Genomic DNA, 14,137 nt, shown 5'->3' on the forward strand with positions numbered 1-14,137 from the left:
CAGAGGAGGCGGGGCTCCTGGGGGCCGGGACCGCCCCCGGCCTTAGAAGAGGATAAAAGCCCAGTCAGCCCGGCCCCAGGTTGCGGGAGCAACGTCGTTGTTGGCTTCGGACCTTCCTGCGTTCGTGATCCCTGCTCGTGACTATCCGGTACTCCTGTTCCCTGCTCGGCCTCCTGTTCCCGACCATCCGGTGTTCCTGTTCCCTGCACAGCCTCCTGTTCCAGCGTTCCTGTTCACCGCCCGGCACTCTGCCTCGGACCTTGCCCCTCTTCGTGTGGACTTTGCTACACCCAAGGTACCTTACCCCCGGGACCAGCACAAGACCCCTTCAAAGAGCCTCACTATAATTGGAAATCAGAAAGAACCACCTATAGTCGTTAAGGCAGCCAACAAGGTTGTATCGAACATTAGTCCTGCTCAAGAGCAGACCCACTGAAATTAATCAGCATGACTAACTTAGGTCCATTAATTTCTTTTTACACACACACACACACACACACACATATGAATACACACACACACACACACACACACACACACAGTGTATAAAATATATATACACACGCACAGAGACAGAGAGAATGAATTATAAACACAAATCCAATAGAGTCAACAGTCTGGAAAAAGGATACAGTGGTACCTTGGTTCTCAAACGCCTTAGTACTCAAACAACTTGGAACCCAAACATTGCAAACCCTTGGAAGTAAGTGTTCCAGTTTGCAACTTTTTTTGGAAGCCGAATGTGCTAAGTTTTGAGTGTTACGCTGACGATTTGAGTGCCACACTTCCGTTTTGAGTGTTATGTTGAGGTCTGTCTGTTTTTGCTATTTATTTTGCATTTTTGTTTTTGCAGCTCTTTTTTGTTTTGTTTTTGTGACTGTGTGGAACCCAGTTCAGCTACCTATTGATTGATTGTGTGACTGCAGTACATTGTTTATTGTTATCATTTTATGGACAAATGGTCTCGTTGCATAGTAAAATTCATATTAAATTGCTGGAATGGATTAATCCATTTTGCATTGCTTTCTATGGGAAAGCATGCCTTGGTTTTGGAATGGACTTCTGGAACGGATTAAGTTTGAGAACCAAAGTACCACTGTATTTCCAAAATCATTACATGTGACTAACATAGATCCAGTAATTTAAAGGCACCAATTCTGGGTAGGCCTTACTTTGATAACAACAAGCATCTAGTCCCCATGAATATGTCACCTGGGCTTCTCAAAAGCCTTCAACTATACCCTAAACCATGGGTAGGCAAACTAAGGCCCGGGGGCTGGATCTGGCCCAATTGCCTCCTAAATCCAGCCTGTGGACGGTTTGGGAATCAGCGTGTTTTTACATGACTAGAATGTGTCCTTTTTTATAAAAATGCATCTCTGGGTTATTTGTGGGGCATAGGAATTCATTCATCCCCCCCAAAAAAATATAGTCCGGCCCCCCTCAAGCTCTGAGGGTCAGTGGACTGGCCTCCTGCTGAAAAAGTATGCTGACCCCTGCCCTAAACACTACAGTGACCCCTGAATCCTCTGCCCAGGACTTCAAAAGTAGTATCAGACCCTAGGAAGGACAGAGACAGCATAGGATTGCAAGGAAAGGCCTATTCGGGTGTCAGAAAAGGTCCCCCTCTCTCACACGCTCACACGCATAATTCTTCCTCCCTTTCTCTTTCTCTGTCCCCCTCTCCCTCCCTCCACACCCCACACCTTTCAAGCTAGTTCCAAAAACTAACATCTGCAGCACTCAGATCCACCCGAGTCTACAGCCAAACCCATCTAGAGAGGGCCACAATTTCTGCTCGGATGCCACTGTGTGAGTGTACTTTTTAAAGAAACAAAACAAACCGAGCCTGCCTACCTACCTACCAATTTTTGTTTTAGATTTTGACAGGTAAAATGCAGCCTTGGAGAAACAGGAGACACAGAGAAGGCTTGGCAGCTTGTCAAAACAAGGTAGGGGATCTCGTCTCTCGGATAATAACCCACAGGCGAGTGAGGGGAAGGAGGAGGAAGGTCTGAGAGCCTGAACAGTTGCTTGCTCTGCTGAAGGGGCCAGACCAGCCTGAGCAGCTTTAAAGGGTATCAGGTGTGAACAGCTCTGCTGAGGTCCCGCAACACTGCTTCATTAAGATTAACCACGGTTTATCAGGTCTGTGCACCATGGCGAGCTGCAGTTAATCGAAAACAGAACCACAAACTTCCAAGCTCATCTTTGCGGCTGCACTGGAGAAAAGATCAGGAGGTGGAGCTCAAGCGTTGCTGAGGTGCATCTCCCACCCAAACCAACCATGGTTTACTGTGTTGTCATCTGAGCTGCCTCCAGTTCCAGGCACTCTTTACAGCTCCAGGGTCAAACTCCAAACAAGAAACAAACGTTTTACCTTCTGAATCTTTCCCTTTGTTGCATCTTTAGCTGGCCCGTTGGTGTGGCCTAGTGGAACGGCCTGACCTAGTTTCTCTTCAAAGTCTGGGCGTTCCAGTTCTGCCTCCTCGAACTCATCTTCCCCTTGATTGTTGGGGTCTTTGGCAGGGTCAGCAGCATCAGGCACCTGAGCAGGAAAGCAAGGAATGAGGGACCCACACAGAGTTGTCTCCAATGCTAGTCCTATTCAGTTAAACTGTGGAATTCACTCCCACAGGAGGCAGTGTTGACCACCAACTTGGATGACTTTTAAAGAGGATAGGACAAATTCATCGGAGGAGGTGGCTACACTCTGCCTTCACAGTCGGAAGCCCTATACGGCCTAGGACCCTCGTACCTACGGGACCGTCTCTCCTGGTATGTCCCATGGAGGACCTTACGGTCTTCAAATAAAAACCTGTTGGAGATCCCGGGCCACAGAGAGGTTAGGCTGGCCTCAACCAGAGCCAGGGCTTTTTTGGTTGTGGCTCCAATCTCATGGAACGCTCTGTCACAAGAGACTAGGGCCCTGCAGGACTTGACATCATTTTGCAGGGCCTGCAAGACAGAGCTGTTCCACCAGGCCTTTGGCCAAGACAAAGTCTGACCCCCTCCTTCTGTAATCCTCATAGAACTCTAGCCCAATGGTCCTCATAGAACTCTAGCCCTTCTTATGGTTTTTAGAGTCAACCCATTGCAGCCAGCGCTACGTGGCTTTTTCTCTCCCGCCTCATCGTACTAAAAAAGAAGGCATTATCGAATGAAACTGAATGGTGGGAGGCAGACAGGGCAGTCTATCTTTACGCTGCGCATGGTGAAGATGTGGAAACCCATCTCCCCAGGCTGCCTCCAACTTGGACAGCAACAGCAGCAAGAATGTTGATTGCACAAAATTGGAAGACTGGAGAAATACCAACTAAAGAACAATGGCAAGAGAAGTTGATGAACTCTGCAGAACTGGCAAAAATGACAGCTAGACTAAGAGAAAAAGACAACAGAGACTTTGAAAAAGATTGGGAACCGTTCATATTATATTTGCAGAAGCAAAGAAAGTCAATAGACTTGATGGCAGGATTTAAATAAACATTCACATTATCAGCCTTAGGAAATGTTTAGAAGATAGTGAAATATGACGGTGTAGAAGATGCAGTAAAATAAAATTTAATGATAGGATGGAGGGGAAGGTGGGAAGTCCAGAGATTCGGAGGAATCTCCAAATGTGTATGTGTATGGTTGTATTGTTATAACTTTATACTTTTAAAAATCAAATAAAAATTATTTCAACAAAATAATATATGGAGATATGCAACAAAGGTGTCAGGCGAGCTTTCGTGGGGAGAGCATTCCACAAGTGGGGTGCCACCACATGTTGTTTCCTGACTATGTAAAAATCCCAGTTTCCTCTCTTCTTACCACTGGTTCCTGGATGACTGCATCCTTCTGGGGCTGAGAATTGCCTCCTTTCTCAATCATGCCAGCATCTGAACAAAAGTAAAAAGAAAAGAAAAGGTGAAAGTGTCAAACCTCTTAACAATGCCTGTCTCCAGTCCAGTCAGCTCCTGTATGTGGAGGGACCATCCATCTTGTTTGTTGCCCTGTACCTGACAAAACATCGTCTCTTCGGGAGCTGTGGGTTCTAATCCCATTTCGCCCAACTGCGCTTTGTAAGACTGATTACAGCATCAAGCAGACGGTTTGCATTCCCAACCGATTTTTGTCCTGCTTCGAAAACCTGCGACTCCAAAGCCAATGAAAATGGGAGCAGCACAAAGTGGCAGGCTCCCTGCCCCAAAGAACATACAATCTCAAGCTCAACAGTAAGGAAGGGCAAAGTGTATTTCAGCTTCTCTTGGTTTCTCACTTTTCCAATCTTGCATTGTTTTTTATAAATGTATTTACAGTGGTACCTCAGGTTAAGTACTTAATTCGTTCCGGAGGTCCGTACTTAACCTGAAACTGTTCTTAACCTGAAGCACCACTTTACCTAATGGGGCCTTCTGCTGCCGCCGCGCCGCCGGAGCACGATTTCTGTTCTCAACCTGAAGCAAAGTTCTTAACCTGAAGCACTATTTCTGGGTTAGCGGAATATGTAACCTGAAGCGTATGTAACCTGAGGTACTACTGTGTATTTATTTTTCCAGCAAAACCTACAATTAAAAACCCCCAGTAAAGAACAAATTAAGAAATATGGCTCTTGTATTACTCCCCCCCCCCCGTTGTGTGTCCAGTCTCCCAGTTGCTGAAGAACAAGAACTCAGAGGAGGATTCTTTCCATAGGTGTTAATATTTAAATTAGTACAATATATATACTAATTGGTGGCTTGATCCCAGAAGCATCCTTTGAGGGGTTTTGTTTTTTGTTTTTTTGTTTTACAATCAAGCAGTGTATAAATCTTATGAAATGAAATAAAATGTGTGCTGGTTCCAATTCCTTTTAGAAAGGCAGGGGGATTAAATTTTGAGTACCTCCCAGAGTGAGGTGAGTCTGTCTCCCTCATTATTAACATTCAGGAGAGATTTTTGAAGGAACATTCCTATTCACCCAGGCATTTGATGACAGAGAGAGACTGTTCCCAGCAACCTTGGAAATTATTTATTAGCTATGCTAAAACATGACCATTGTTTTTCTTTCTTTCTTTTTAAAATAGATGTCTGGAATGCTTTTCAATAGGTTTTTATTTTATTTTAATGGTATTGTTTCTCTACTTTTAGTTGGCTCCTTTGGGTGGAAGGACAGCCTAGAAATTTAATAAATAATAATGGTAATTGACATGCTTTTGGGCCGGGGCAGGGCGGCAGGCGTTTTCCTTCAGGTGAGAGCAGGACTTGCAAGGTATCCATGGAAACCACCCGGCCGCAGAGCCAGTGAAGATGGCTGCTTGTGGGCCTAGCGATGCTGTGGCAGGACGGAGCACAGCATGGATGCTCCCTCTATCGTCATGGCAACAAGTAGCTTTCGTTCAGAGAGGTGGAGGGGACGGCATGATGGGAAGTTCCCAGGGGGAACCAACGGAGTCCCGGGCCCTGCCAGTTGGTTACTGGGCCCCTGGCAGACAAACAACCTCCCCGCCCAGCTTTTTTCACCCCACTTCCATGACTATTGTATTTCTACTGAGATTTGTACAAGGCACAATGCCAAACCCACACAAATGACCCCATTATCTTAAAGAATCTCTCTCTCACACACATGTGCTTTGAGTTCTGAATGTTTTTTGTTGTTTCTTAATGGCCTTTAAGTGATTTCATTTTCAATTTTAACATTTTGATATTTCCTGCGCTTGACTCCTTTGGGAAGGAGGGCAGGATAGGAACTGGAATGAATGAATGAAGGCTTTCTGGCTCTCCTGCTTTTGTTCCACACAAAATGTGTGTGTGTGTGCGTGTGTGTGTGCGTATCTATCTATCTATTGGCTGGACAAGATGCAGAAGGCCATGCCCTGTGACATCACGTGGAACAATCCCAGAATCCTCCTCTGCCCGCCCACATAACATCCCCCTTAAGATCACGACAAGTTCCGGAACCCATACCCATATGGAGTTCCTCGTCATCCGCTCCTCCTTTTCCCGCTTCCCAACTGGCTCGCTGCTTCCCCGCCCCTCTCTGTGGATTGGCCAGCGCTTGATTGACGTCGGCTATCGCTTGCTCTTGCCCGGGTCGGCCGCCTAGGTGGAGGCTTTGTGGGTAATGAGGAGCCTGTTCTTCATCCACCTGGGCATTGACCTTGTTGACTATGTCTTGCCAGCTGCAGCAGAAAGAAAGAAAGAAAGAAAGAAAGAAAGAAAGAAAGAAAGAAAGAAAGAGTCAGGAGAATTTCTCAGGAATTGCCTCTTCCACCTTTTTGTAAAGTTGGAACAGGGACACATAGCAAGGTGCCTTATACTGAGGCCCCATCTGCACTATAGATTTAAAGCAGTATCATACCACTTTAAACCATCATGGCTTCCCCCAAAGAATCCTAGGAATGACAGCTTGTTCAGGGCACTGAGAGTTGTTAAGAGACTCCTATTCACAGAGCTACCATTCCCAGAGTTCGCTGGGAAGTGGGATTGATGGTTAAAGCACACTGAGAATTCTGCCAGTCTCGTGCCTTCCAGTTGTTGTTTTTTAAAACCTTACAATTGGTCAGGGATGAATGGGGATTTCTAGTTCAACAACAACATCCAGAGGGCACCAGGTTGGGCAAAGCTGGGCAGTGCTCTGTGAAAGTGATGACCGTTGTGGAGAAAATTGACGTCCCTATGGTTCTTTTCCAGCCTTTGCCTGCGCTTCAGGAAGAGAGAGAGCGCCAAATATATTCTTATCCTCCTCGGCTTCCACTTTTATCACCTGCTGTTTTCATATTTCCATATAACCTTGAAGAAAAACAACACCTACTTAGCTCAGACTTCTCCCACAGAGTCTGATGGATTACCGAATAATTAGAGGCAAGCACAAGGAAGCAGCCTTCGAAATAAACAGCTTAAGGCTTCCTTAATGAGAAGTGCTGAGCAGGCTCTGCTACCAAAAGACCAGAAGCTTGCAACGGCCTGTACAGATTGTCAGCCTTTTATACCTAACCAGAAACACCCACGCAGCATTCTCAAAAAAGTTCTGGTTGCCTCATCTCAAAAAGGATATCGCAGAGTCAGAAAACGGGCAAAATGCTGTCAGGAGTGGAGCAACTCCCTATGAGGACAGGTTACAAAATTTGGGGTTTTTAAGATCAGAGAAAAGGCAGTGTGATGTGATGGAAGCAGATGAAATGATGCCTAGGTATGGAAAAAGTAGACAGGGGGGAGTTTTTCTCGGTCTCTTATTAACACTGGAACAGGTGAACAACCAATTAAACAGAAGGTTGGAAGATTCAGGATAGACAAAGGACTTTTCGCACAGTGTGCAAGTTGAGTTCTGGGATTCATTCCAACGGAAAGCCACCACCCATCGTTTTTACAAGAAAACGATGCAAATTCACAAAGGATAAGGCTAGCAGTGGTTACTAGCCGTGATGGCTCTGCTCTGCCTTCAAGGACAGAGGCAGAACGTTTTTTTAATACCAGCTGCTGGGAACTGCAGGAGGGGACATTCACAGTTGAACTCAAATCCTGTTTGAAAGCTTCCCATAGGCACCTAGTAGGCCACCGTGAGAACAGGATACTGCACTAGATGGCTTATCAGCCTGATCCAGTAAGACTTCTTAAGTCATGGACTGGTTGGATGCAGAGGAATGGCGGGATGAACCAGCTAGGGAACCACCAATGGAAGAAGGCTCAGAACTATACGGCTGAGGACCCTCGTACCTACGGGGCCACCTCTCCTGGTATGTCCCACGGAGGAACTTACGGTCTTCAAACAAAAACATCCTCGAGGTCCCCCCGGCCACAGGGAGGTTAGGCTGGCCTCAACCAGAGCCAGGGCTTTGTTGGTTGTGGCCCCAATCTGGTGGAACACTCTGTCACAAGAGACTAGGGCCCTGCGGGACTTGACATCTTTCCCCAGGGCCTGCAAGACAGAGCTGTTCCACCAGGCCTTTGGCCAAGGCACAGTCTGACCCCCTCCTTTGGCAATCCTCACAGAACTCTAGCCCAATGGTTGCCATTAATTTGATTCTGAATTGATTTTAAAATGAACTGATTTTAGAATGTTGTGTTACTTCTATTGTTGTTAGCTGCTCTGAGCCCAGCTTCGGCTGGGGAGGGCGGAATATTATTATTATTTATTAACGCTGGAGCGGTGGTCAGAAGGAGACGACTGGGGAGAGGTGGTGTCGGAAGCTGAGGTGGTAACAGGACTTTGGGAGCTGGGAGAGTCTGTGGCAGAGGGAAGTCCAAAATCAGAAGCTGAAGCAGGAGGGTGGGAGGAAGAGAGGCCAAGAGGCAGAGATGAGTCAGGTTGGGGAAGAGTCACGAGTGTCTCCCCCTCCTGCTGCGACAAGCTCCCCTCCCCTCTGATCTCCCAGAACTAGAAGAGGCATGAAATGGGTGGAGGAGGGATTGACAACACATAGGCGCAGTCTCTGATTGCTTGGGGGGAAACACTGTGGCATAGGCAGCTGTGGGGAGGTGGGGACTTTCAGTCTCAGCAACTGATTCATGGAGTAAGACCTCCCAGGGATGAGCTGCTGTGCTCATTAGGCCTGACACTCCTGTGCCGATCATGTTTTTGCTGACAAAGAGTTAACTCCAACTTGCACTGTGTGATTTACTGCTGGCTCACTCCTGACAGGTGGGGTGACCGTGAACCCCAACCCACAAAGGCTACAAACCTCTGCACGGCATGATCCCGCTGGCTCCCCACAGAGGGCTGCTTTTCCAAATCCTGGGCTTCCTCTGAGGCAGGCACGAGTCTGAAACTGTTCGCCATGTCTTCAGAATGAACGTTTTCCTCACTCTCCCCCGGCCTGCTCTGAGCAGCTTTTTGATCCTACCGAGAGAAAAAGCAAAAGGGGGACACATACCCTGAAAGCAGAACTGGGGAGACAGTGTGGTAGAGTGGCTTGAGTGCGATGACTAGGCCTGGGGAGACCCAGTGGAAGAGTATTTTGAGGGGAGAAAGGGCACTTCCACATAACAATTCACTGTGGACTCAGGGCTTTCCTGAACCGCAAAACAAGAATCACTGGCTGATTCCTAGGCTGCTTTTAAAGGCGTATCTTTTCACCTCAGATTTTAATCCAGATTTCCTACTTCCTATGGGATGTTTCCCCCCTTCTTTTTCCTTAATGGATTTTCCACAGAAAATCACACTGCCCAAGTGGGAGATATGGGAAGCAGGGTTCGTTCCAGCAGCTTTGACAATAACCAGCTCCATCAAGTCACCTCCTAGCCACAACTGTTTGTACATCAGCTGTCGTAAGAACTACTGTTTAAGAGTTAGTGCCTGAGTTTGCTTCTTTCCTCTTCCCTCCCTGTCCCTTTTACCTTGAGTTTCGTGGATGTTGCTGTTTTAAGATTGTTAAGTCTGCGAGCAGGGACTGCCTTGCTTCAAATGGATTACATGTAAGCCTCTCTGGGAGCTTTGGGGCACAAATGTTCTCAATAAATGAAAATTTGAAAGTTGAAGAGGGATAATATGGGGTGGTGCTTTGATGAAGACAGCATTATGTGAATGGTGCAATAAAAAAATGCATGGATGAGCAGCTGTAAGTCCACTATAAACTGTCACATGGACTAGTCCCAATTCTCCCCCAGCAGAATGGATACACTGAACCTAAAGATTGATTGATTGATTGATTGATTGATTTATAGCTCATCTTTTCCCACCAAGGAGCTTAAGATGTTATTTATGATTCTCCCTCTTCACACTTTATCCTCACAATAACCGTGCAAGGTAGGTTAGGCTGAGAGACAGGGCCTGGCCCATGGTCACCCAGCACCTGAGTGGAGGATTTGAATTTGGCTGAACCAATTTCTAGCCCAAGGCTCTAACCACTGCACCACCCTGGACCTACAAAGTAGCACTAATATTGGGTTGCGTGCACTGCTAGTCCTACTCAGAGCAAACCCATCAGAGTTAACAGACATGACGTCTGTTAATACCAGTGGGGTCCACTGAGTAAAATTCTGAGTTGGAGGCAACTGAGTATTCTATTATTATTATTATTATTATTATTATTATTATTATTAATCTGCTGTATACTACATACATACATACATACATACATACTTAATACATACATACATAGAAGAATACAGTTGTATGAATAATACAAATTACCTTGACTAACATATACTGAAAAATAATTAATATAACAAAATTACAAAAATAGAAAGTATATAGTGAAGAGAAAAATGATAGGAAAAATAAAAATATCAAATAACAAAGAGAGAAAGAAAGAAAAGAAAAGAATTGACTTCCTTCTACCACTATATGGTTCCTTTAATCTTATATCTTTGGTTGTCTGTAATCATTTTAAACTTTGCGGAGAGACAATTTGTTTACCTGTGGAATTTTTAGTCTAGACTAAGCCAGTCATAATTTGGGGAACCAACCTTCTTCATATAATTTGTAAAGACATCCCGTTCTCTCCTGATTTTTTCACTTGGTTGATTTCTTACTATTTCTGTTAATTTCGCCAATTCGAGATATTCACTTAATTTTATTAACCATTCCTCCTTCGTTGGAATTGTGTTACTATTCTAATGTTTTGCAGTCGCTATCCTGGCACCCGTTATTGCATGCAAAAAGACTCTCTTATTGTCCTTTGGGATGTATGTTGTAAAAATACCTAGTATGAATAGCTCTGGTTTTTTGAAGAAGGTGTATCTTAACATTTTTTATTATTATTCTATATTATTTTAGTATTCTTACCTGGTTCCCGTTCTGCACACTATTCACCATCCTCGTGAAGCGGACTATGGGGTTATCCCTTTGCCCCGCCTGAGGCCAGGCCGGAGGCAGCAGGTGGGCTTCGTGGGGCGGGGCCACCTGGCCAAACGGCACATTGCCCGGAGGCCTGCCATTGCCTTCATGCAAGATGGCTTCTCCCTGCCCTTTGATGCTAGAGGCCGGAGCAACAGTGGAACTCCCTGCTGGAACTGCAGCTTGCCCCAAGGGACTCAGGGGTGGTTTTGCTTCATTGCCTAGTGAGGCCTAGACGAGGGAAAACAAACCCAGGAAAGACAAGCTTAGACAGGAAGAGGTTCCTCAGAAACTGCACTTCATCCGGAACAAGTGGGATCTGCAACAAAATGTTGCAGTATGGAGTGCTTTCCGCCAGTCCGTGACTCGCGCCCTTCTCTAGAACATGCCATTACGTTCCCCTTCCTTGGTTTTTTCAGCATTCCATGCTCACTGAGCATGCTCTGCCTTCACTGGACATTTTCCCTTTTGACACCCCATTCCCAGAGATAATAACGATGACAATTCAAAAACGGGGGTTCCTCTAGGCCTGCGGATAACTATCTCCCTAAGGCATTTGCATGGTGCCATTCTGCCTACATAAGAATCTACCCTCGGTGAATGAGTTTGATATTGGTATACAGCAGGGGCGGGGAAACCGAGGCCCACACTTCCTTCCAGGGGCCACATGCCAGCTGCAGGCAAGTCAACGAATGTGAATGTCACCTCTGTATAGTAGCTCTGTTTCTACAAACACTCTTCCACCCCTCTCCATCCAGACAAGCTAGGCGCAGAATGAGTGCAAGAGCAAATTCCAGACCGGCAAAGGCAGGTGTGGCCTGTGGAGAGGAGGTGTCGCCTGGAGAGAGTCTCGAGGGCCAAGCAGAGAGGCCTGGAGGGCCACTTTGGACTACTGCAATGCGCTCTATGTCGGGCTACCTTTGAAGGTGACCTGGAAACTACAATTAATCCAGAAGGCGGCAGATGCGACTGGGAGTGGCCGCCAAGACCATATCACACCAGTCCTGCAAGGCCTACATTGGCTCCCAGTATGTTCCTGAGCACAATTCAAAGTGTTGGTGCTGACCTTTAAAGTCCTAAACAGCCTCGGCCCAGTAGACCTGAAGGATTGTCTCCACCCCCATCATTCTGCCTGGACACTGAGGTCCAGCGCCAAGGGCCTTCTGGCAGTTCCCTGACTGAGAGAAGTGAGGTTACAGGGAACCAGGCAGAGGGGCTGTGGAACGCCCTCCCATCAGATGTCAAGGAAATAAACAACTATCTGACTTTTAGAAGACATCTGAAGGCAACCCTGCTTAGGGAAGTTTTCAATATTTGATCGTGTTTTTAGTATTCTGTTGGGATCTGCCCAGAGTGGCTGGGGAAACTCAGCCAGATGGGCGGGGTATAAATATATTATTATTAATTATTTATTATTATTATTATTATTATTATTATTATTATTATTACTACTACTACTACTACTACTACTACTACTATCCTACTCAAGTGTGAAGCTCTTTCCCCTGGGTCTAAGGTTTGGAAAGTGAGAGAGGAGGGAGAGGGACATTGAGACATCCTACCTTTGGCCTAACAATCTGCAACATGCCAAGTCCTGGTCCCGGGGGCTGCTCATTCTTCAGCTGCGCTTTGGCCCCAACCACTTCCTTAAAGCTCGGCATCTTTTGAAGGGTCTCCTTCAGCTGCCTGAACTCTTCCATCTGGACCTGGAGGCAGACCAAAGGAGAAAGGGCCCCAAAGGAGTTAGAACAATCGCTTTTGGACAGAAGAGACCCTCCGTTTCTCTCCAGTGAGGACGTTTTTAGCTAAGGCTCTTCTGGGCAGCTCAATCAGGGCAGGAATCAGGACCTCGGACAGCTCCCAATGGGCTCCCAACAAGGGCAGAATGTGAATTCAATTCATCAACTTCACAAGATGCTGAGCAGCAGCGGGGATGGCAGGGGGTAAACAGAGAGTCACGCCTCCTTTGCCCCCCACATTTCTAAACACCTGTACTTAACATATGCTGTTATTTTCTTTCCAGCATACTTTGCCTCTTCTCTTCCCCTCTTCCCAATTTCCCCCCCAGGTGCCATCAGGAAAAAAGGCGAAGAGGGCAGTTTACAGTCACCGGTAACTTGTATGAACACTTAACCCTCAAAAAAAGTCCAAAAATGGGGCACCTTCTTCATAACAAGAGAGGCGGTCATAATGTTAGGGAGGCCACTGTGGCTGAGCGCTATGAATCACTGAGTTGAATATGTATATTCCATCTACAGTATATACTCGAGCATAAGCCCACTTTTTCAGCACATTTTTTATGCTGAAAAAGCCCCCCTTGGCTTATACTCGAGTGGGGGTCCTTTCGGGCTGATCCTTCCTCCTCCTCCGCCTTTGCCGCTCTTGGCGGCACAGGAACGAGCAGCCCGAAAGCAGCCCTTTTGGGCTGCTTGTTCTTCCTCCGCTGCTGCTACCACCACCAGGTTTGTGGTGTGGTGAACAGGCTTATACTTGAGTCAATAAGTTCCCCCAGTTTTCTGTGGTAAAATTAGGTGCCTCGGCTTATATTCAGATTGGCTTATACTCGAGTATATACGGTATGTCCCAGCCAGTGTGGTGTAGTGGTTAAGAGCGGTGGACTCGTAATCTGGTGAACCGGGTTCACTTCCCCGCTCCTCCACATGCAGCTGCTGGGTGACCTTGGGCCAGTCACACTCCTTTGAAGTCTCTCAGCCCCACTCACCTCGCAGAGTGTTTGTTGTGGGGGAGGAAGGGAAAGGAGAATGTTAGCCGCTTTGAGACTCCTTAGGGTAGTGATAAAGCGGGATATCAAATCCAAACTCTTCTTCTTCTTCTTCTTTTCCTCCAAGAGGAGCAAGATGGTGTGCATTGCTTTCTCCCTCCCCATTTTATACTCACAACGGCCCAGTGAGGTAGGCTAGAGTGAGAGACAGTGAGCAGTTCAAGATTACTCACTGAGCTTCATGGCCAAGTGGGGATTTGAACCCTGCCTGCTCACAGCCTGGTCCAGTGCTCTAACCACTACACCGCACTGCCCATCCCCAGAGCCTACCTGAGCACTAAGAAGCTGTGAGTGAACATCCTGGTGGGCTTTGCGAAGCAACTTGCTCTCCTCCCTGAGCTTGTAAACTGTATCTGCAAGGTGAGGGGGGGGAGATAAATGACAATAATCACACGTTGCTCCATTTAAATAACAATACAGTGGTACCTCGGGTTACAGACGCTTTAGGTTACAGACGCTTCAGGTTACACACTCTGCTAACCCGGAAATAGTACCTCAGGTTAAGAACTTTGCTTCAGGATAAGAACAGAAATCACGCCACAGCGGCGAAACGACAGTGGGAGGCCCCATTAGCTAAAGTGGTGCTTCAGGTTAAGAACAGTTTCAGGTTAAGAACA

The 14,137-nt window shown here is 46.6% G+C and overlaps 1 protein-coding gene across 6 annotated transcripts in view; it reads right to left on the minus strand.

Moving 5' to 3' along the window:
* The window catches only part of LOC310683688 (uncharacterized protein), a 46,178-nt gene that overhangs the window by 12,375 nt on the left and 19,666 nt on the right, over positions 1-14,137 (minus strand). For all 6 annotated transcript variants that reach the window (XM_083453986.1, XM_083453987.1, XM_083453985.1 and 3 more), the window contains 7 exons: positions 13,791-13,873; positions 12,301-12,444; positions 10,688-10,969; positions 8,643-8,800; positions 5,929-6,143; positions 3,814-3,881; positions 2,381-2,548 (listed from right to left, as the gene is read on the minus strand). In XM_083453986.1, coding sequence (XP_083310112.1) covers positions 2,381-2,548; positions 3,814-3,881; positions 5,929-6,143; positions 8,643-8,800; positions 10,688-10,969; positions 12,301-12,444; positions 13,791-13,873 — 1,118 coding nt within the window. The remainder of the gene's footprint in view (positions 1-2,380; positions 2,549-3,813; positions 3,882-5,928; positions 6,144-8,642; positions 8,801-10,687; positions 10,970-12,300; positions 12,445-13,790; positions 13,874-14,137) is intronic.

This window comes from Podarcis tiliguerta, assembly GCF_965153285.1.
Source record: "Podarcis tiliguerta genome assembly, chromosome: 8".
Classification (NCBI taxonomy): domain Eukaryota; kingdom Metazoa; phylum Chordata; class Lepidosauria; order Squamata; family Lacertidae; genus Podarcis; species Podarcis tiliguerta.